Source organism: Rhinopithecus roxellana, chromosome 3 (genome assembly GCF_007565055.1).
Source record: "Rhinopithecus roxellana isolate Shanxi Qingling chromosome 3, ASM756505v1, whole genome shotgun sequence".
In the NCBI taxonomy this organism is placed as follows: Eukaryota; Metazoa; Chordata; class Mammalia; order Primates; family Cercopithecidae; genus Rhinopithecus; species Rhinopithecus roxellana.
The window spans coordinates 119,142,581-119,164,235 of record NC_044551.1 but is presented as its reverse complement, the minus strand read 5'-3'; the positions used below and the strand labels follow the sequence as shown (position 1 = coordinate 119,164,235).

Sequence of the window (21,655 nt, the reverse complement as noted above, 5' to 3'; positions counted from 1 at the left end):
TGGAGGTGAACATGAGTGTTGCCAAGCGGCTTCAAGGACTGGGAGGAGAATGCAGGAATCTCAGGCAGCGCTCCTCAGACTCTCCCAGCAAAGGGCAGCAGCCAGAGAGGAGAAAACAGAGGTAAGGGGATGAAGCTCTGGAGACAGGGCTTGAGCAGACTTCAAGGCAGCAGGACTTCAGAAGGCCAGATGGACAGCTGTGAAAAGCTCAGAGATAGCCTCAGCTGAACAGGCACAGGAAGGAGCCAGGAAAGACACTGCTGTAAGGTCAGGAAGAAGGAGCAGGCAGGAGCGAGGGCGATAAGGGGAAATCCCACAAAGAATACGAACAAAGACAGTGCTGAAAACGAGATCCTAAAGCACAGCTCACGCATCTGGAACAACATGGTATACTAATTGAAAAAGCTAGAACTTCTCATCTTTTTCAAAGAGAATGTTATGGGTATGGATGCTGACTGAAGTCTAATATTAAGATACCTGTTCACAGATGAGGAAAAGAAGTCATAACTTGTATGTCACAAACCTTAAAATCTTTACAAGAACACTACTCAATTTTATATAATTCTTGTGGATTTAATGACTGTATTTCTTTAGTCATCATATATTTTGAAAATCATTATTTGTATGCTGTAATATAAATATAAAACAAAGAGCATTTTCATGCTATTTTGCAGTTCTCTCACGAGTTTATTTGGAGAACTGGTTTAAGTGTAGGGAAAAGAAACAAAAATAAAAATTTACAGAGCTGGATGCAGTGGCTCAAGCCTGTAATCACAACACTTGGGGAGGCCAAGGCAGGAGGATCACTTGAAGCCAGGAGTTTGAGACCAGCCTGGGAAGCAAAGTGAGTCCCCATCTCTTTAAAACAACAACAACAACAACAACAAAAAAAACTTTTTAATCAGCTGTGCATGATGATGCACACCTGTGCTCCCAGTTGCTCGGGAGGACTGCTTGAGCACCGGAGTTTGAGGTTTCAGTGAGCCATGACCACGTCTCTGCACTCCAGCCTGGGTGACTAAGTGAGACCTTTTCTCTATAAAAAATTAATAAATAAATAAAAATTTTTATGTTCTCAATGAGAGGATGAGCTTTTTAGGCCGGTACTTTCAAACAGAGTAAAGGAAAGACAGACAGAGTTTATCAAATAAAACAGCAGAACCATCTTACCTGTGCAGTTTCTTTCCTCCATGTCTAGAGCAAAGCCATTATTGCAACGGCACTTGAAGCTTCCAATTGTATTTCTGCACTTCCCATAGGTGCACATCCCAGGAAATGCTTTGCATTCATTGATGTCTAAAAGCAGAATAAAGCCAGAATGTAGAGCTGGTTGATATAAATGATTAGGTCCATCACTTTAAGTTAAAAATCTGTCATGGACAACAGTAATGCACCCAAGTGAAAAACAGGGCTACTAAATGTTTCAGTGATCACACTGCTAGCACACACAGGAACCTTCAATATAGTGAAAAAGATCATATATATATATATATATATATATACACACACACACACACACACACATACACACACATTATTTTTTTTTTTTTTTTGAGACAGAGTTTCACTCTTGTTGCCCAGGCTGGAGCACAATGGCACGATCTTGGCTCACTGAAACCTCCACCTCCCAGGTTCAAGCGATTCTCCTGCCTCAGCCTCCCGAGTAGCTGAGATTACAGGTGAGTGACACCACACCCAGCTAATTTTTGTATTTTTAGCAGAGAATGGGTTTCACCATGTTGGTCAGGCTGGTCTTGAACTCCTGACCTCAGGTGATCCACTCACCTTGGTCTCCCAAAGTGCTGGCATTATAGGCGTGAGCCACCACACCCGGCCAAAGATCCTATATGCTTAAGAAAGAGTTCTGATCCCTTTATTTCTCACTACTTGTTTTATAAAGATAAGTGGGGATAGGTAACTTCTTGCTACAGATGTAGCTATCAGGGCGACATCTCAGGTTGAAGAGGAACAAAGAGTAGAAGAGCAAGATAAGCAATCTGTTTTATCTCTTTACTTCAATGCCATCTTATAGAGGGGATTTATACTCTTGGGACGGAACATAGGTCACAAAACATAAGTTTAACTGAGAAAATAAAGTGGGAAGTTAAACGTTTAAAGCAAAACCAATTCTCAGAAAATGTGGAAGGCTTCCTGTTGGTGAAGAAGGACCAAGGTGCTGGCCGCAGGCAGTTACCTTTGTAAAATGGACGCCCAGTAAGAACATCCCCTCGGTTAGCAAAGCCAGCCCCGCGGGGGCACAGCATCTCATATTCCTTGGTGCCAAGTTTGGGGCACTCTTCACACTCGGTGCCCCAAGCCGCCCCGACAGCACAGCAGCAGGCATCCATGCGGAACTTTCCAGGAACGGGGTGAATGCACTCATCTTCATCCCACTTCAAGTAACACTGCTCCATGCGAATATCTACACCGAGAGTGAAATCACAGGGTGAGAATGAGTTGAAACACCCATTGAACAGTCACATGTCAAGCGTCTGCTCAGCACCAGGCATCACGCAAGGCCCTTGCGGTGTACTGGTGGGCAAGACACAGTCCCTGACCTCCTGGAATGGACTCTACAATGACAGTAATTTAAGGAGAACAAAGGTGAGATCCTCTTCAGTCTTTCTTAATTCTCACAAGAAACCCTCAGGAAGAAAAGGTCCTCTCGTGACATGACTACTTCATGTTTTGATTCCTTTTTTGTATTGTTCACTTTAGAAAAAGTAAGATAATTTTAATGATAATTTTTCCTGTTCAAAGAATTGCTTCAAGTGCCTTTTAAGCAGCCCTGTCAGATCCCGTTCATAAACAGTTAATGATCGGGTATAATCTATTTGCCAATTTGTTACAACTATTAAAATCACTATAAAAGAAAGAAGTGTTATAATATTATTGCATTTAAGGTTTTTTTGTTTGTTTGTTTTTTTTTTCTCCTGCCAAATTTACCTTTTTGCATCATGGTTTTTCCCTGGATTATGTGTAAGGGGTCAATTATTTATTTAAATGTCACATTTTCCCTCCAACTTCAAAACAGACCAGCATTTCAGTGCTTAGCCTGTGCTAGCCAGGACCTTAGAATATCTATAAACAGTCACCTACATCTGAAAGTAGAGTAGACCAGCATGGTCTATAAATAACATGTTCATCTGTTAGCAAACAGATTTATTTTCAAATCATAGTAAAGCACTTGGCTGTTTAATTACAAATATGGATAATGAGTTTGGAAAAGTTTCCTTAATCAAATAACATTTCTTTGATAAGAACATTTTAAGACATTAAATCCTTTCCAGAGGCTGAAAACTGTTTAATGGAGGAAGGAGATCCCTGATGGAAATGTACACATAAAAATTAATGTTTACTACTGTAGTTACTGTCAATACTGATTCTTTCAACTTCTAAACCAAAGGTAACATCAACTTTAGTAACTGCCTTTAACCTAGAATTTCACAGAGTTACATTTCTGAATACTGGAATTAAAAAGTCCTATTTTTTTTTGAGATGGAGTCTCGCTCCGTTGCCCAGACTGGGCGTGGCATGGTAGCTCATGCCTATAATTTCAGCACTTTGGGAGACTGAGGCGGCTGGATCACCTGAGGTCAGGAGTTCTAGATGAGCCTGGTCAACACGGCAAAACCCCGTCTCTACTAAAAATACAAAAATTAGCTGGGCATGGTGCCAGGCACCTGTAATCCTAGGTACTTGAGAAAAAGTACTATTTTTAAAGAAAAAGTAATTGTGGTAAATTTTTATTTTGATTCAGCAGACTGAATGTAGAGATCCACAGATGGCGATTCTGTCTTATATATCTACATTAACACAAACCAAAAAGCCACATGCTTTGCCAGTGTGAAGTGTGATAGTAATCCAGAGTCTCATTATCACAGGGCTCCGAGGGGCTAGTCTCCTTATAGCTGGCCCCATCCCATAATGTCAGCAGGTAAGTAAGAATCTTTCCAAGATGTGAAAGTTTTGTATAAGTACAGTTGGCCTAAGAACTCTGGCCTGAGTCACACTGTGAGGTTACTGAAGAAACCTGCTCAAGAAGCCCAAGACAAACTAAAAATGTACCATTTCAAAGCTTATTGGAATAAACTGGGGTGAGAGGGGAAAGGCATTTAAACTATGCATGTAAAAACTTATAATAGCTAGGAAGAGTAATCCTTTCTTTAATACTGAGACCTCTATAAATGTTAATATCAGGAATTAAAAAGCACACTACTGAGAACTCTATGAATATTTATATCAGGAATTAAAAGTCAGCACACTGGCCACGATAAGGCCTCTCAATGCTGCGATTGTCCTTGCATGGAAATTAAAATAGCAATTTGGAAACCTTTGGATGGTCCATGTTCTCTGCAGTTTGCTGCAGTCCCCACTGCTCCCTGTTGTCGCTTCACTCACTGGTATATTACATGCTTGGCTCCTGCAAGCATCTGAGTTTGGGATGCCTGATTCACATGAGGTTCTATCAAAGCATTTACCACAACTTTAGTTCTCAGAATACTTTACATTTTCATGTGCCAGTTGTTTCCTGAAACTTTCTCACATCCCCAGACAGAATGAATTAATATAGCATAATTCAAGCAGTGACAAAAGCATTTAAGCAAAGTACAAGGATGAAGAATCCAATATATTATCTTAGAATATTAAAAAATGCTTTAATTTTTTTTCTTTTTTCTCTGAGATGGAGCCTTACTCCGTCGCCCAGGCTGGAGTGTAGTAGCGTGACCTTGGCTCACTGCAACCTCCGCCTCCCAGGTTCAAGCAATTCTTCTGCTTCAGTCCCTCGAGTAGCTGGGATTACAGGCATGAACCAGCATGCCCAGCTAATGTTTATATTTTTAGTAGTGATGGGGTTTCTCCATGTTGGCCAGGCTGATCTCGAATGCCTGATCTGAGGTGATCAACCTGTCTCAGCTTCCCAAAGTACACTCCCAGTCATAATTTTGAACAATGTTATTGAAACTTTATTTTGCCTAATAATAATTTACAATCAGTGATATATCTTCATATATTACAGTATTTTGTTATAGAAGATAACTTGATTTCATTAGTCATTTGACTGTATTATATTATTATTTTGTCATTTTCTTTTTTTAAAATTTTGTTAGTTTTGGGGGAATATTTTGTCATTTTCAAATGATACTTATTTCTAAACATTGTAGATCACTTAAAGATAATTTTTAAAATACTTAAAAATCTGAAAGAAATTTTCTTTATTTTTGTACTTTGGATATTATGTTTTCTAAATAATTTTGTACGATTTTACAGTCATGCTTTCAACCCAGATTTAAATGTGCTATCAAAATTCAGTTAAAAATGAAATCTGTTTTAATTATAATAACTAAACTGTATGGTATTGCAAACTTTTTTCTTACCAGTAAATTTTAAACATCACTGAGATATTTAAATACTTTAAAGATCATTGCATATAACACCACTATTATTTATGCTTTGTCTACATGCCTAATTTCAAATACAAATCTATGTAAAGTCCTTTTATAAACTAAAAATTTACTGTTCCGTAGCTTATTGGGGAAAAAAAATCTCTAGGTAAATGAAAAATTGTTACATACAATGAAAATTAATAGAAATGTATTTTTCAATCATGAAATTCAAGTTCAGTCAACCATGACACTAATAAAGAAAAAGGTCAAATCACCATTCCTATAATACTATGTTGAAAGAAAGAGATTCATCACTACAGATCTTTAAAAAATAAAGTATTAAGAAAACGTAAACTCTAATAGCAGTAAAGGAAGGACCAGAATTATTGAATGTTTTTAAGCAGAAGCAACATATCTTTGCCGATGACTTTACCCATTGTATTCAGAGTGTAGCTGCAATGAGCTGACAAATGTATACTTTTAAAATCCTAGTCTCCAACTTTCCTTCTGTGTTCAACATATCCTTACTCTTATTAACTCAGTGTGAAAGACTGAAACTGCCTTAATTATCTGGTTGAAGAAATGGAAGATTTTGAGATAGATTTTTGAGCAGTACCAACTTTTGGCATGAAACAGAAACAATTTCACTTAAATACATTCACTTTTAAAACAGCCTCTGGTGATTTCCTCCTAAATATCTCATTTAAAGTAACTTTTCTCAAGTACAAACTCTGTGGTGTTGGACTAGCCACTGCTTAAAGAAGGAAATTCATGGCTTGTTTTACACATAGAATACATGAAGGCGTGAATCTTACCCAAACACACACGGCCGGTCCCATCCAACGTAAGGCCTTCAGGGCACTCGCAATGAAAAGATCCCTTACTGTTGACACAGCGTCCATTTGGACAAACGCCAGGGAACACCTCACACTCATTAACATCTGCAGGGAAATGGAGCCAGCAGAGGAATAAAGATGTTACAAATAGAAAAAGCAGGTGTGGTCCTACTTCATGTATAGCATTTTCAATCCACATTCAACACAACGTGGATTACTACTTGAGTTAAACAGAAATATTCCACAACCCAGCCACCCGCTTTCCTAGGCACCAGCTATGAAAATTACCACAGCCTTGTCTCTCCATGAAAGACAGCCCAGACATGTGCCTTTGCCAGCTGTTCTGGGCCTTAAAGTCTAGTGATGTATTCATGAAATTTACACAACTCCATAAAGAGGAGAAATGGGAAACTCTAAGCTGTTTCCTAAGAGAATTATGCTAAAGCACTTGTTGATTACATTGAGTATTTTTATTGAAACGTCAAGGTTTCTGAAAATGATAAACATCTCCAAAATCTGAGAGTGAATGTTAATTTTATGTACTGCTCTAAAGATGTATAGTATCTTCCAAGGAAGGATACTCTCACCTTCACATGTAACACCTTTAATCCTGGCAAGCCCTCTTGGGCAAGCTGTATCTGTAAGAACAACAGGACAAATTTTACTTCATTATAGAATAAAATACAACCATGTTATGCTCAAGAAGAAATATAATGGAATCAAAATGGAACTAAATACAAACTGCAAGGCGGGGTCTTAGGGTCCAAGGACATCACTGTCCCCTCTTCATTCAGTAGGGCACATGACTTTCTGTGGTACCTCCATCAGTATTGACCTGTATTGAGATTCTCATAATTTTTCCTACAATTTCTTTTTGTTGTCACATTGACAACTGAGTTAAGAGTAAACAGGTCAGGCGCGGTGGCTCATGTCTGTAACCCCAGCACTTTGGGAGGCCGAGATGGGTGGATTACTTGAGGTCAGGAGTTGGAGATCAGTCTGGCCAACATGGTGAAAGCCCACCTCTACTAAAAATACAAAAATTAGCCGGGTGTGGTGGCGGGCATCTTTAGTCCCAGCTACTCGGGAGGCTGAGGTAGGAGAATCGTTTGAACCCGGGAGGTGGAGGTTGCAGTGAGCCGAGGTCACGCCACCGCACACTAGCCTGGTGACAGAGCGAGAGTCCGTCTCAAAAAAAAAAAAAAAGTAAGCAAAAGATTTGAGGAAAACAGCCACCACACAAACAAGGATACTGGAGGATACAGTCATCTAGCAGATTCTAGCTGATTCCCTTCCATGAATAAAATATTTAGAAGGCCTGCTTATGTACCAGGATAAACCAAATACACATTTTAAGAGGTAAAAAACATTAGCCAGCAAAGATAACATTTTAGCAAAGGTAAATGATCTCAGGTCTTCTTCACTAAGGAACTACATAGTGAAAGATGTGTCCTAGTGGCAGGAGAAGCTTTCCAAGGAGAAGTCGAGAAGCCCCCCAGTCAGGCTCCTACCTAGTTCACACCGCTCACAGGGGCTCCCCCAGGCAGCTCCGAGGGTGGCACAGCATTCAGATTTCAGAGTGGCTCCATTAATATTCACCTCACAGCGGCTGTCCTGGATGTTGAGCCAACAGGTCCCCTTCAGGCTGTCTGAAAAGGAACAGGAAAGGTTGGGGAGCTCTTACCTCTGATGAAAATAGAATTCAGCTGTGTATATGAAAAGGCATTTGTTACAGTATTCTAAAAAAGAAGGGCCAGGCAAAGTGGCTCACGCCTGTAATCCCAGCATTTTGGGAGGCTGAGGCAGAAGGATCACTTGAGTCCAGGAGTTCAAGATCAGCCTGGGAAAATAGCAAGACCCCATCTCCACCAGAAAAAAAAGAAAAAAAAAAAGGATACTTTAAAAGTTTTAATAGCGGGGCCGGGCGCAGTGGCTCACGCCTGTAATCCCAACACTTTGGGAGGCCGAGATGGATGAATCACCTGAGGTCAGAAGTTCAAGACCAGCCTGGTCAACATGGTGAAACCCCGTCTCTACTAAATACACAAAAATTAGCCGGGCGTGGTGGCAGGCGTCTGTAATTCCAGCTACTCAGGAGGCTGAGGCAGGAGAATCGCTTGAACCTGGGAAGTGGAGGTTGCAGTGAGCCGAGAGAGTGCCATTGCACTCCAACCCGGGCAACAAGAGCGAAACTTTGTCTCAAAAAAAAAAAAAAAAAAAAAAACTTTTAATAGCATATCCTTTGAAAACACTTTCATGTACCTGCACTCAAATATGGTTTTTTACATATATGTAATATGTACCATATATCTCATACATAATATAGTAATTAATATAATTATATCTATTGATATTCTTTTTTTTTTTTTGAGACGGAGTCTCGCTCTGTTGCCCAGGCTGGACTGCAGTGGCCGGATCTCAGCTCACTGCAAGCTCCGCCTCCCAGGTTCACGCCATTCTCCCGCCTCAGCCTCCCGAGTAGCTGGGACTACAGGCGCCCGCCACCACGCCCAGCTAGTTTTTTGTATTTTTTTTAGTAGAGACGGGGTTTCACCATGTTAGCCAGGATGGTCTTGATCTCCTGACCTCGTGATCCACCCGTCTCGGCCTCCCAAAGTGCTGGGATTACAGGCTTGAGCCACCGTGCCCGGCCTATCTATTGATATTCCAAGGGGAGCTGTCCAAGATTTTGTGCTGATACTCAGAAACATAGAGCACTGCCATTTTGCCCATGTTGGTTTGGTCTTGAACTCCAGGCCTCTAGCAATCCTTCCATTTCGGCCACCCAAAGTGTTAGGATTACAGTCACTGCGCCCCACCCTTCTTCTTTTTTAACATACTATAACAACATGATAAGACCATTACTTGTGTGAAAAGTATTCGTAAGATTTATCCTTAATGACAAATGCTTTGATATTTAAGATTCTATTGTATAAAATCCTTCAATCTCCTTCTCCCTTAAGTCCCTACTAAATAATCACACACAATGTATGTTCTGTTATACAGAGGCCAATATTTCTCCAACTGATAATTATTTGATGAATAATTTAAAAGAAAAAAAACCCTATAAAACAAAGAAGGAATAAACACTTACAAAACCCCCACTAATGCTTTCCCAGGGCTAATATCTGATGTATTTTATTTCAGGCATTTAAAAAATGTGCGTGTGTGTGTAGATTTATCTCTAGTTCAAAAAGTAAATCATACTTACGGTAAACAATTTGAAGAAATAGAGAAGTATGGGGGAGATGTAAAAATCACCTGAAATCCTCTAGAGATAACCATTCCTAACATTTTAGACTGACTCCACATAAAATTTAAGTTCTTCCTTTTGAATGGTAGAGTACCCAGTGAAATATTATGCACTTTAAAATGTTTATTGTATGTGGATTAAAGGGAATAATGAATGGTTAGTATATTTTTGGTGGCGCAATGAAAAGTTTTTCAAATGAACAAATAATAAATGACAACTGATTTTGAAGCAGTGATAAGGAATCCAGTCAAAGCTGATATGGCAAATACTAATTGGCTAAAACAAATCATATGTCATGTTTTCCTTGTAGAGCAGTGGCTCTCAGTTAAGTGCGCATAATATTACCAAGGCATCTGTTAAAATGCCGATTCATAAGTTTCCAGGTGTGCAGCCCAGGAATCTGAATTTTGACAAACTCCTCAGGTGATTCTGATGCGGGTGATGTGGAAAACACTTTACCAAAACCTCAATAGCATATTGTGGCACTAAGAGTTGGAAGAAAACAAAGAATAAGTGTATTCCTACAGTATTTATTTGAAAATTCATTTTAATAATATGTACAGATAAAATTTACTTCTGGCGGGACACAGTGGCTCATGACTATAATCCCAGCACTTTGGGAGGCCGAGGTAGGCAGATCACTTGAGCCCAGGAGTTCAAGACCAGCCTGGGCAACATGGTGAAACCTCATCTCTACAAAAAATACACAAATTAGCTGGGAGTGATGGCACATGCCTGTAGTCCCAGCTACTCAGGAAGCTGAGGTGGGAGGACTGCCTAAACCCGGTAGGCAGAGGCTGCAATGAGATCGTGTCACTGTATTCCAGCCTGGGTGACAGAGTGAGACCCTGTCTTCCAAAAAAAAAAAAGTTTTTACTCCTAAATTCAACAACAAAAACAACAAAAATATCCCCCACAAACATAGAAAGGGAATTACAATTAAACTGTAATGGGCCTATGATGGGAGAAATAGTAATTTCTGATTCCCTAGGAAACACAGGAAGTTACCAACAACCAACCAAGACAGAGGTTGAAACAAAACAATTCTCTCCTGTACTGAATAAGAGGTTAGGGGCAAAGGTGTGAAGAAGAGTTAGACAGTCACTTTGCTTTTTCACTCTGGCTGAAATGTTCGGTTTGGATAAAACTGCAGAGAAACATTTGTGTCAGGTCTCAAACTACAGGCTTGTTACAGATTTACACCTGTAAATTCCATAGCACAGAGGAAACAGAGATGCTTGTGTAAGGCTACTGTGTATTTAAATGATCTTTTACTGATCCGGACTAATTCTGATTTATCACCTTGGTTGTCATCATTTTAAGTAAGATAAACAACAGTTACTGCTAAGATTTGTCAAGATAGTGACAGGAACTGGAAGGCTTTGTATGTATTTATTTACTCATTAAAACAACCCTGTGAATTATGTACAATTTGTAGATGAGAAAATTTAGGCACACAGAGGTCAACCAATTTACCCAAGGTCACCCAACTAGTAGAGTGCCAGCATCAAGATTCAAGCCCATGCAGTCTGACTGCAGAGCCCTCACTCTGTAGCACTGTGATTCTTTAGGCTGGTGCTGCATCAACACTTGAAAAGCTAACAAATCCACTGATAGCCCCCCGCACCCCCTTCCAGGCTCACCCTTCTCTTCTCTCTCTCCCCAATTCCTTTCCTCCATCCTCCCTCCCTCTCTCCCCACTGACCCACTGTTGTGTGTATATACCCACCCCTGCCCCCATACACATACACAACTGAGATACGGATGTAGATAGACAGGAGTTAGTTAAGAACTCTCAAAAAATAAAGCAGGGTGATTAGCTTAAGGGTAGAAACAGGAGAAAAACTGTAATTTTATCTAGGATGGTCAGAGAAATCGTGACTTACAATGTGGCATCTGAATACAGACATAAGGAGAACCCTGCAAATCTGAGTGAAAAACATTCCTGCCAGATAGATCAATGGACTTCAGGTGGGCATGTGTCTGATGCAGGAGCAGGAAGTAGGCCAGTCTGGCTCAGGCTGAGGGGGCGGGAGGCAGAGCAGGGGCAAGATCATGAGGGGACCACAGGCTTCGGCTAGGACTTGAGCTTTTACTGAATGAAATGAGAAGCCAAGGTTTTCCTAGACAGGGTTCCTGGACAAAGAATGATGTGCTCTGATTTATGTTTTAAAAGGGTTGCCTGGTGACTATGTGGAGAACTGACTATAGTATGGGGGAAAGAAGTTAAGGTAGAGGCTACAGCAGTAATTACGAAGAGAAATGATGGTGACTTGGATTGGGGGTTGCTGTGGTGTTGGTGAGAAGGGGTTGAAATGTGGATAAACGTCAAGTGCAATCAATAGGTTTGCTGATGACTTCCATGTGCAGCTTGAGAAAAAGACATCAAGGATGCTGCCAAGGTTTTGAGGGGTGGCAGCTAGAAGAACGGATTTGCCATCTGCTGAGATGGAAATGTTCCTGAGAGACTCGGGTTCAAGCCAGTACACAGGAATTTGGTTTTAGACATGGGAATTTGAGATACTGATGAGCCATCCAAGTGGAGACACTGTACAGACAGTTGGCAACACAAATCTGGAATCGGTGGCAAGGTTGAGGCCTAGAATTCCATTATCAACTAGAGTGACACATGTGAGACTCAATACAGAGGCTCTTGAGGATGAGTGTAGAAAGACAAACAGGGGTCCAAAGACGGACTGGCGGAACACTTCAGGTTAAAGGTTAGGAGGATAGGGAGGACTCAGTAAAGGAAAGAGAAAATGAGCCATAAAAGTCAAAGGAGAAGAGAGTTTTGCCTGGGAAGCCAAAAATGCAAAATTTCTTGAGAAAGAGTGAGTAATGAACTGTGACAAATACTGCTAATAATCTAAGGTGAGGAATGAGAATAGACCATTGGATTTGACAGCAGAGTGGTCACAGCCATATGTCCACGCAAGTTGAAGACAGAGTGCAGACCCAAGCCAAAGATGAGGGAAACTGGTCTGGATTATATAGAACCATCAAACCATAGCAGTATAATGCATGAAAGATTAATCAAATGCATCATTCTATTACATTTAACCATATTCAACCAGAACACCATAGTCTTCCTTAAGCAGTTTGCAGAACAGTTTAAGATTAATTTATATTTAGAAAGCTTGAAAAATAGATTCTAAATCCTTAAATATTCATAATATTCAACTAATTCAAATATAATGTAATTTTAAATCAGTAATCATACCATGAAATTTCAAAATGTAATGACCTGGACCCTGTGGAAGAGAAAGTCGCAGGCTAACCACTGATGAGAGCCACTGACAGTCCTATTATACATTCCTGGCTTTTCCTGTGTATATTTTACTATTTGTTATTTTCTTTTTCAACTAGAATTCTCTTTTTAATAAAAAAGTACATAAAATAATGTCTAAAATTTAAAAATATTAGGGAAATTGCATTTTGAGCAGCTCTACACTGGGCTATTCAAATTTAATCATAATAAATGAAAGCACACAATACATTGACTGAGAAAAATATGGTGGTGGTTAGTTGCTGGCAATTGGAAGAATGACATAAAGACTTGGGGGTAAAAAGTCTTTGTTCTTCTTTGGTTAATAAATATAAGGGCAAAAGGCCAAAATAATGGAAGTCTACATGATGAGGCAAAAACGAAGTATCTTTGATGCTCAAGTGGCATGCAGATTTAGTTTTCTGAGACATTAATTGATTAATGCTGAATTCATTTCCTTTGCATAATAAAATGACTCCATCTCAATTGGAAATTGTGGCTTAGCAAAAATATTTCTGCTTTACTGGATCCAACCCACACACCCCGCTGGCCCCCCCCACCAACCCAGCCCGGAATTCTATAAGAAAAAAAGTAATGCCCCAGGCAGATGGCAGTCTATTTCCTAATATGGAGAGCTGAACAAGGCTCAAATTTCACCAGCTGTACCTCATTGGGAAACGAGGAGCTGGTGTTTCCAAAGAGAAGGTTTTCATTGATAATTCTGGACTTGGTCATTTGTCTTTATGTAACAAACAGATACTCTAGCATCCAGCTAAATTATGGTTAACATCAGACATGCTACTGAAAAATCTATTGTCTTTGACAAATATGAAACTAAAGATTCATTTTGGCTAGATAATAAAAACTGTCAGTTAATTTGGCACTATGTAAAACTGAAATATCTTCCTATTTGGAATATATATTTAGTTCCCCTTAAAGGTGGATACTAGCTAATGATGTGAACTGTGTAGGCCTAGTGAATGGAAGCACAGATGCTAGAAGTACGGAAAAATTACTGGGACAGTTTTGTTCCCTTTTACATGCTGGATTTTTCCTTGCAGTAACAGATCAATCTTCCTTAATATACATCCTATGTCATTATCAAGAACTGACTTTAAATGTTTTGAGACATATTGAAAGATGCTAGTTTAGATGTTTTAGAATAATTTCCCCTAGAGATTTCCAAAAGCAAGAAAGCAGTTATCTTCTCTTCCTTGAAGCCCAAAAGTTTATGATTGATGGAAAAAAAGAAAAAATAATAAATTCCCTCTATGTGTTTAAAAGCTTCAAATTCTTGTCCTGTTAACTGAATCCAAATTTCATCACATTTTTTGTTTGCCATCGAAGTTTGTTTATAAAAATGTATGCAGTGGAGATTTGATTATATTGCTGCCTAAGGCATTTTTAGGGTAACGGATATGCATATGTGTGTGGTATGGAAATGATTATAAGTTATAGCATAATATATCTACTTATATGAAAGGAAGATTTCTAGAATCTAACAAAAATTGAATAGGCTGCCTAATTAATGCTATTATGTTTTACCTCTATGTTGATACTGAGTAAAAACAACTAATGTAATACGTAATTCTTTACTTTTTGGAATCATATTCTGTTTTTATTTGTAGTAAGGCCTGACATCTGTGCTGATCTTAGCAGTGAAATTGAAGCATCAGTATTGTGTATGAATCTTACCAATACAGATCAATCCTGTGGAGCTGAGTTTGCTGCCGGGCGAACATTCACAATTGAAAGATCCAAGGTTGTTTCTGCAGGCCCCATTGACACATGGGTTGCTTTCACATTCATTTATATCTACAATCCAGAAGGAAAAGATTCTGTTAGAACTGCCATGTGTTTCTGGAAAATATTATTCCAACAAGCCATGCAATGCCAGAATGTCTGGTAAACTTGGCTCTGGTAATTTTAATATGGATCTATGAAGCATAAAGTGAATGGGGAATGGAGGCATGCATTTTACATTGTGGATACACATCTATAGGATTGGGAACTCAGTAGGACCACAGCAATCAGCCTATTGGGAAAGAGTTCAGTTACATGCTTCTTCAATACGTCATCACAACTTTACATAAATTAGATTTTTTTTCCCACAGAATAAGATGTAATTCCAGGTGCAACATCCTGTGCACAAACAAAAGTGGATTGCTTTGATCATTTATGGTTTAATGGGGCTCTGAAAAACTTAAAAAGTCCATCTTAGAAGCAAAATATCACAATGCTGCTTTAATTCCAAGATCTCGGGTACGAATCAGAAAATAAGGACTGAAACATTCATGGTGGGCACATAACTCTCCTCTGGTACATAACTCTCCTCTAGTCCCTATATACCTTCTCTGTCTTTAGCTCTTCACATTTACATGTTTAGTTTGCTTAGTTATTTTTTAATACAACTAATGGTGGTAAAATAAAAATTAGAAAACTTGATCAAGTAGAAATAATTGCTTTAAATAGGCCTCTACAATCATTAATTTGATCTGAATGAAATATTCAAATCAAATGTAATTCAATATACATGAAATCATATAATCTAAACAATTCCTGTTGACGGTCAGAAGTAAGCAGAACTGCCCTATGCCTATGTTCTCAAGTGGTGATTAGAGAAAATGTCAAGCCTGTAATGTGGGATAGTTTAACACATGAGTTAATGAAAAAGAAACACAAGCTTCAGGTAAAGTACTATAAACAAAATTAAAGACATTTTTAGTGTCAATTCAACCACTTTTAAAGGGGTACACTTTTAAGAAGTGGCACACAGTTTTCTTTACTAAGTTAATTATCTGAAACAGGTCAATAGTTCTTAAGGCATTTTATATTGAACACTGGGGTTTCTAAGTTCACAAGAATACTTTTTCTTTCTCTAAATATTTCTTTGAATTTATTATAAAGCACATTACTATACTGAGGAAAGCATGTAAACAAATAGCTAGAAGACTTTAATCCTGAAAGAGCAAGGCTCACAGTTGATTTTTTTGGTCAGTGCACTTCACATGCAAATTTAAAAATCAATGTGAAAAACAGGTAAGCTCCTTCTTTGTTACTTCCACACTACTGAAGGAATATCCAGGTGCTAATTTAATTCTTGAAATATAGATTGTTTGAAGAAATATGAATGTAGTTTGCTTTCCGGCTGTTTATAGTGAGAAAGCCTCTTAAAAATAAAAGAAGAGGTTTTGTAAATATGGCACCGATTTCTAATGAAAACATCAATCCCAGAGCACAAAACTCTTTCATAAAAACACAATGTAAAAAAGAAACCAGTTAACCATAAAACAAGCAGATAACTAATCTAAGGACATACCACATATAAATCTATTAATTTCATTTGTAAGAAGCCTGAAAAAAGAAGAATTTCAATACTGTGTGTTTTTAAAATCTCTATTTTAAATGAAGCAATTATGAATTCAGAAACTATAAACATATGCACTGACAACTACAAATATCAACTATTTAGTTTTCCTTTAAATAATATGTTGTTATGTTATAAATGTCATGGAACCAGGAATTGAAACAGTTCACTGTACATTCCTGGAAATAAACTTCAAAGCACATCTGGTTTACATTTAACTAGTTATGTCACTGGAAACACAATCTAAACCACAGTGCTTGCTGTAAAAATTTTAACTTTCACAGACTCTCAGAGCTCAAACAAAAAAAAAAAACAAAGTTTCTGTAACTTCAATCTGAAATATAGAAGAACTTTACTCTCTTTATTATTAATGCTATTTGTTATATATTTAAAATAGTCTGTTGAAAACATGAATGACAAACAAAATTAGTGCACAAGACAAATATACAAGAAAAAGCTCAGATTTGCAATGAATCTGCTAATAATTCCCTGTCTAGTCTTTGGAAATTAATTCAGAAGGAAGAGAATGAAGAGAACTGCTTCAGACAGAAACATTTACTGTTTGAATGCAACGGTGGAAATAAGAAAGTGACTCAAGGGAAAAAGAGATGAGTAGCCTTCAAGTCTATTCTTTGCAAAACTCTTAATGAAATGCAAATAACAGTAGGAAGAAAGTGTAGAAATAACAGTTATTTGGTTAGGTTTCCCATGATAAATCATTTTTATTTCCTTCAGTGTCATAAGGCTGGAGCCAAAAGAGTTGTCTATCATTTCTTCTTTATTTACATAACATGAACTTCTTTCCTATGAATGACAGACATAAAATTGTGTTTTCATTAAATAAATCTCTCAGCTTAAGAATAAGCATGCTCGTAATAAGTGAAGATTACTCTTTCTAACCCTCACTCTTGCCTAATTTGGTATGAAAGTGCCTTAATATTTACATAATCACCTTATGTTACACTATTAAACACCACCAGCTCCTACTCTTCTTAACTGTTCATGTAAGCAGGAAAGTCTCTGATTTTAACTTCTTTGGTGTTTCAACTCTCAGAACTTTTGTACTCTATCTTACTCGTCTATAAATAATCATTGATAATTCAGTGTGCATAGCAAATAGAAAGAGACACTATCCATTTAGTTCCACATTAGGAACTAAATCGTGTAAGAGACACAATAGCATCAGAAAGTATTTTCCTAGACAGGGAAACCAGTTCTAAAAATCATCAGTTTCCTAGTTAAATCAAGATGGCGTCCTACCCTGCTCTTGCTTTCTAAGTTTCCTGAGATTTAAAGGAAGCTTATCCTCCAACAGACAACAGACAAAACTGAAAAAAGACTGTAGGAAGGAAGTGTAGAAAATCAGGAAAAACAAAAACCTTTAAAATCCCTTCTTCCATCTTTCCAAAGAAATCACAGAGGAAATATGGCTAGGATACTTTTTCATAAAGTACGTTTCTCAGAGCATTTCGAAGAATTGGTGTGAGAGATGGGAGTGGCATCTAGAAAATAGAGACTCTGTAGTTGAATACATTTGAGAAGCCAGAGCTGGTTTAAAAAGACAGCTCTCATAATCTATTGAAAGATATTCCAAACTCTTAAGTGTGTCCCCTTCTCATCTATGGAGAAGACAAATCTTTAAGTATTTTCAGTGGGAATGGAATGAACACTCCTCTTTGAGGAGTTCCTGCAAAGATGTTGGACAACAGGGGAAACTGTCACCAGACGTACGTTTAGAAAAAGGGGATTTTATGCTGAAGTTTTCTTTTTTTTTTCTTTAGGCTAGTTATTGTTTTCTAGTGGCCCCTCCGATTCAATTCAAAGTTAGCACTGCACTTTGTAATTGCATTTCATTGAGTTCAGCAGAGTCATTTGTGTTTTGACATCTTGTTCTATAGTCCTAACTGGTTTCTGTTCACAAGAATGCTTTGAAGTTAAACAGTAAGATGAAGAGAGAATGTTAACATCTTTTTGAATAATATTACTATGGCAGTTTTCTTGGCTGTGGCATCATGAAAAAAACAAATACTTTAACAGATTTAAAAAAAGGGGGGGAGCTACTCCACAATCATCAAAGATGAAATCTTTTCTTAAAAGTTATTATTCCAAAGTAGTAATTGGATTTGAGACTGTTATGGGACCCTTCTGTAGGGCCCACACAGTGAGATTTAAACAGGAACAATGACTAGTATTCATACCACAGATTTTTCTGAAATATATAGTACTTTGATCAAGATACAAAACCATAATTCAGTGTACTCACTGCTTAGCCAGTATCTCACTGAAAATGAAGACTTCTCTAACCATTCAACTCATTTAAGTAACTTTCACTGCAAAAATACGTGATTAGAAGAAAACAAAGAAGCTTTCAAACACTAGTTTATGGTCTATAAACCCAAATTACAACTTTTAAATTATCAAATGGAAAGGACAATTCTCTTAGACTAAAAACACATTAAAGTTATCATTTTTACTTAGGCCTCAAATATTTTGTGGGCCAACCTCTTGAGTATATCAATCATTTCATAAATAAAAAGCCTAAGAGTTAACTTTTCCATTATAATTCACGTTCCTACATTAATGGATCAGAGTGGTTCTGAAAAGGGGAAAACACAGTAAACAACTATCTGACACTCTATTTCAGCAAGTAAAACAATATGGCTTCTTCCAGTTGGTTTCTTTTTTATCCACTTTAAAATGTTTGTTCCAAATGTGTGTTGATATTTTGTCTGAGTGGAACAAAATCGATGGTGTTTGTAAACTGTGTTAGGTCTTTACTATTTCAAAAACTGACAGATTAGCTAAACGAGATTATAAAATAAAATATTCAAACAATATCCTTTTCACTACATTGCTTCATCACTGTAATTGATGTTTATACAACTCCAGGTACTCACTATTCACAAATAAGGCAAGGAAGACAGCTCTTACCTTCACAGGTCTCTGTCTCGGTCCTGAACACATATCCTGGGGGACACGTACAGCTGTAACTTCCTGGCGTGTTTCGGCACAATCCGTTATCACAAAGTAGTCTGTTTACTAAACATTCATCAATGTCTGAAAGCAACCATTGGAAGATAGGAGATACACATATTTAAGCATGTATTATAGTGGGCAGCAATGTTTAATTTTGTTATTTGTTTTATTTCCCTCTTTCTTCTCTGTGACATAGTCTGTATCACAGCGCACTCTTCATCCTAAGCAAAATATATTTAGTTTTATTCAAATGGGATATTCTTATGCTAGTGGCTAATTTTAAGATGCTTTTAAATCCCTGGAAAGTATGTGCTAGCTTGGAAAGGCACATCTCTACTTAACTTGCTTTTAGTCCTGTAATGATATTATATTAGATACATTTTAAAGCATTCATAAAATATATCAAAAGGTTAAATTTATTTGCCTGTATACTTGCTTATGTATAATAAAAGTAACAGAAGGCATTTTTTATTATTAAAATTTTTCAAAAGAAAGCCTTATGTCTTCATGTCCCAGATGGTTAAAAAATGCATTAAACAGCAGTTTAAAAAAAAAGATATTCATTAATCTTTTTCCATTATGTTTTTATCTCAGAAAGTTAGTTATTAATTAAAACGATGTATTTTGCATACTCTTTTAGCAGTCCAGAACAGCCTAGAGAATATCATCTAAACCTCCAGTTTAGGAAGCTCACAGGATCTCACTCTGTTGCCCCGGTTGTAGTGCAGTGGTGCAATCACAGCTCGCTGAAGCTTTGAACTTTTTGGCTTAAGCAATCCTCCTGCCACAGCCTTCCAAAAGTAGCTAAGACTACAGGCATGTGCCACCATGCCTGGCCAACTTAAAATAATTTTTTTTAGAGATGGGATCTCACTATGTTGCCCAGGCTGTTCTGGAACTTCTGGCCTCAGGCGATTCTCCCAGCTTGTCCTCTCAAAGTGCTGGGATTACAGGCATAAGCTACCGCACCTGGTCTCACATTTTAACCTTCCTATCCTTCCATTTTGCAAGTGTAGTGACAAAAAGATATAAACGCTGTAGTTTAGAGTGAAGAGCTCTTTTACTTAAAGTTATATTTCTAGTCTTGCAAATAATAATTTTCCCTTATTAAATAATATACTGATACTGTGGAGATTTTGAAAACAGATCAGAAAAACATCCGTAATTCCATCATCACTGATAATATTCTTTTGTGTATTATCTGATCTTTTCCCTTCTTGATCTTGTTTTTGCTCCAACTCTGAATCTTGATACTTTAAAAATTAACATTATATTTTAGGCACTGGACTACCATAGCTTTTCCCATAATAGTGTAATATTTGTACAAATTGTGACTGCATCACAATTTTCTTGCTTGCTTGCTTGCTTGCTTTCTCCACTCCCCTCCTTTCCCTTACCTTCCTTTTCTTTTCTCTTTTCTTTTTTCTTTTTTTTTTGAGATGGAATCTCGATCTGTCACCCCGGCTGGAGTGCAGTGGCATGATCTCCACTCACTGCAGCCTCCGCATCCCGGGTTCCAGTGATTCTCCTGCTTCAGCCTCTGGGTGCTGAGATTACAGGCACGTGCCACCATGCCCAGTTAATTTTTGTATTTTTAGTAGAGGGGGGTTTCACCATGTTGGCCAGGCTGGTCTACCCCTAACCTCAGGTGATCTGCCCACCTCAGCCTCCCAAAGTACTTGGATTACAGGAGTGAGACACTGCGCTTAGCCTGCATCACAATTTTTTAACCCATTTTTCTAAGCTATGGATTGAATTGTGTCCTTTAAAAAAGATATGGTGAAATCCTAAAACGCCGGTATCTCAGAATGTGACTTTATTTGAAAATAGGATTTTTATAGAAATAATCAAGTTATAATGAGGTTGCTAGGGTAGGTTGTGATTCACCTAACCACATAACTGGTGTCCATGTAAACAGGGGAAATTTGGACTTCACTTCTGGAGAATAAAAGCTGGCATAGTTTGCATATTGTTAGAAGTGGTCAATAATCTTTGCCTGGTACTATTATAGCACATAATATAAATAGAGCTTTTACATCCATCGTATGTATGTCTTCAACTCCAAATCAAACAAATATGTTCAGTAATCAAAGCCACTATCAGAAACACAGAAAAATCTCTTCCTTTCCCAATCATAATCATTAACACTTGGTTGTAAAAGCCATCAGTGATTAGTTGTAAAACTATCATGCACAATGATGGATTGAATAACATTTATTTTATAAAAGTCCACCCAAATGCTTTATGGGAAAACCTTGCACTAATAGAAAACAATAAAAGACTGTCAAACCTTTTCATCCTCCTCCTCTTCCTTTTGTTAAACATAAATTACATACTTGAGTTTCGTCAATCATTCTCTTATAATTAGAAAAGGAAATACCTTTGTCTTAGTTGTCATGTTTAGGTATATTGTGGCAACTGGTTGTTTCTTTATGAAGTCAAAATTCTCTTAACCTGTAACACTTTATTTTCTTGACTTACTTTTATCCATACTGACCTGTTAATTTTTGAAGTCAAATTCTTAGTAAAAAATTACAGGATTAAGGTATATTCAGGAAAACAACAGGCTAA

General features: G+C 37.7%; 1 protein-coding gene across 1 annotated transcript in view; it reads right to left on the bottom strand.

The window, feature by feature from the left end:
• FBN2 (fibrillin 2) overlaps positions 1–21,655 on the bottom strand; it is a 275,257-nt gene that overhangs the window by 79,044 nt on the left and 174,558 nt on the right. The window contains exons 19-25 of the mRNA XM_010359875.2: positions 19,040–19,165; positions 14,437–14,556; positions 7,735–7,872; positions 6,811–6,861; positions 6,203–6,328; positions 2,195–2,422; positions 1,171–1,296 (exon numbers count right to left, since the gene is read on the bottom strand). Of these exons, the coding sequence (XP_010358177.1) occupies positions 1,171–1,296; positions 2,195–2,422; positions 6,203–6,328; positions 6,811–6,861; positions 7,735–7,872; positions 14,437–14,556; positions 19,040–19,165 (915 nt within the window). The remainder of the gene's footprint in view (positions 1–1,170; positions 1,297–2,194; positions 2,423–6,202; positions 6,329–6,810; positions 6,862–7,734; positions 7,873–14,436; positions 14,557–19,039; positions 19,166–21,655) is intronic.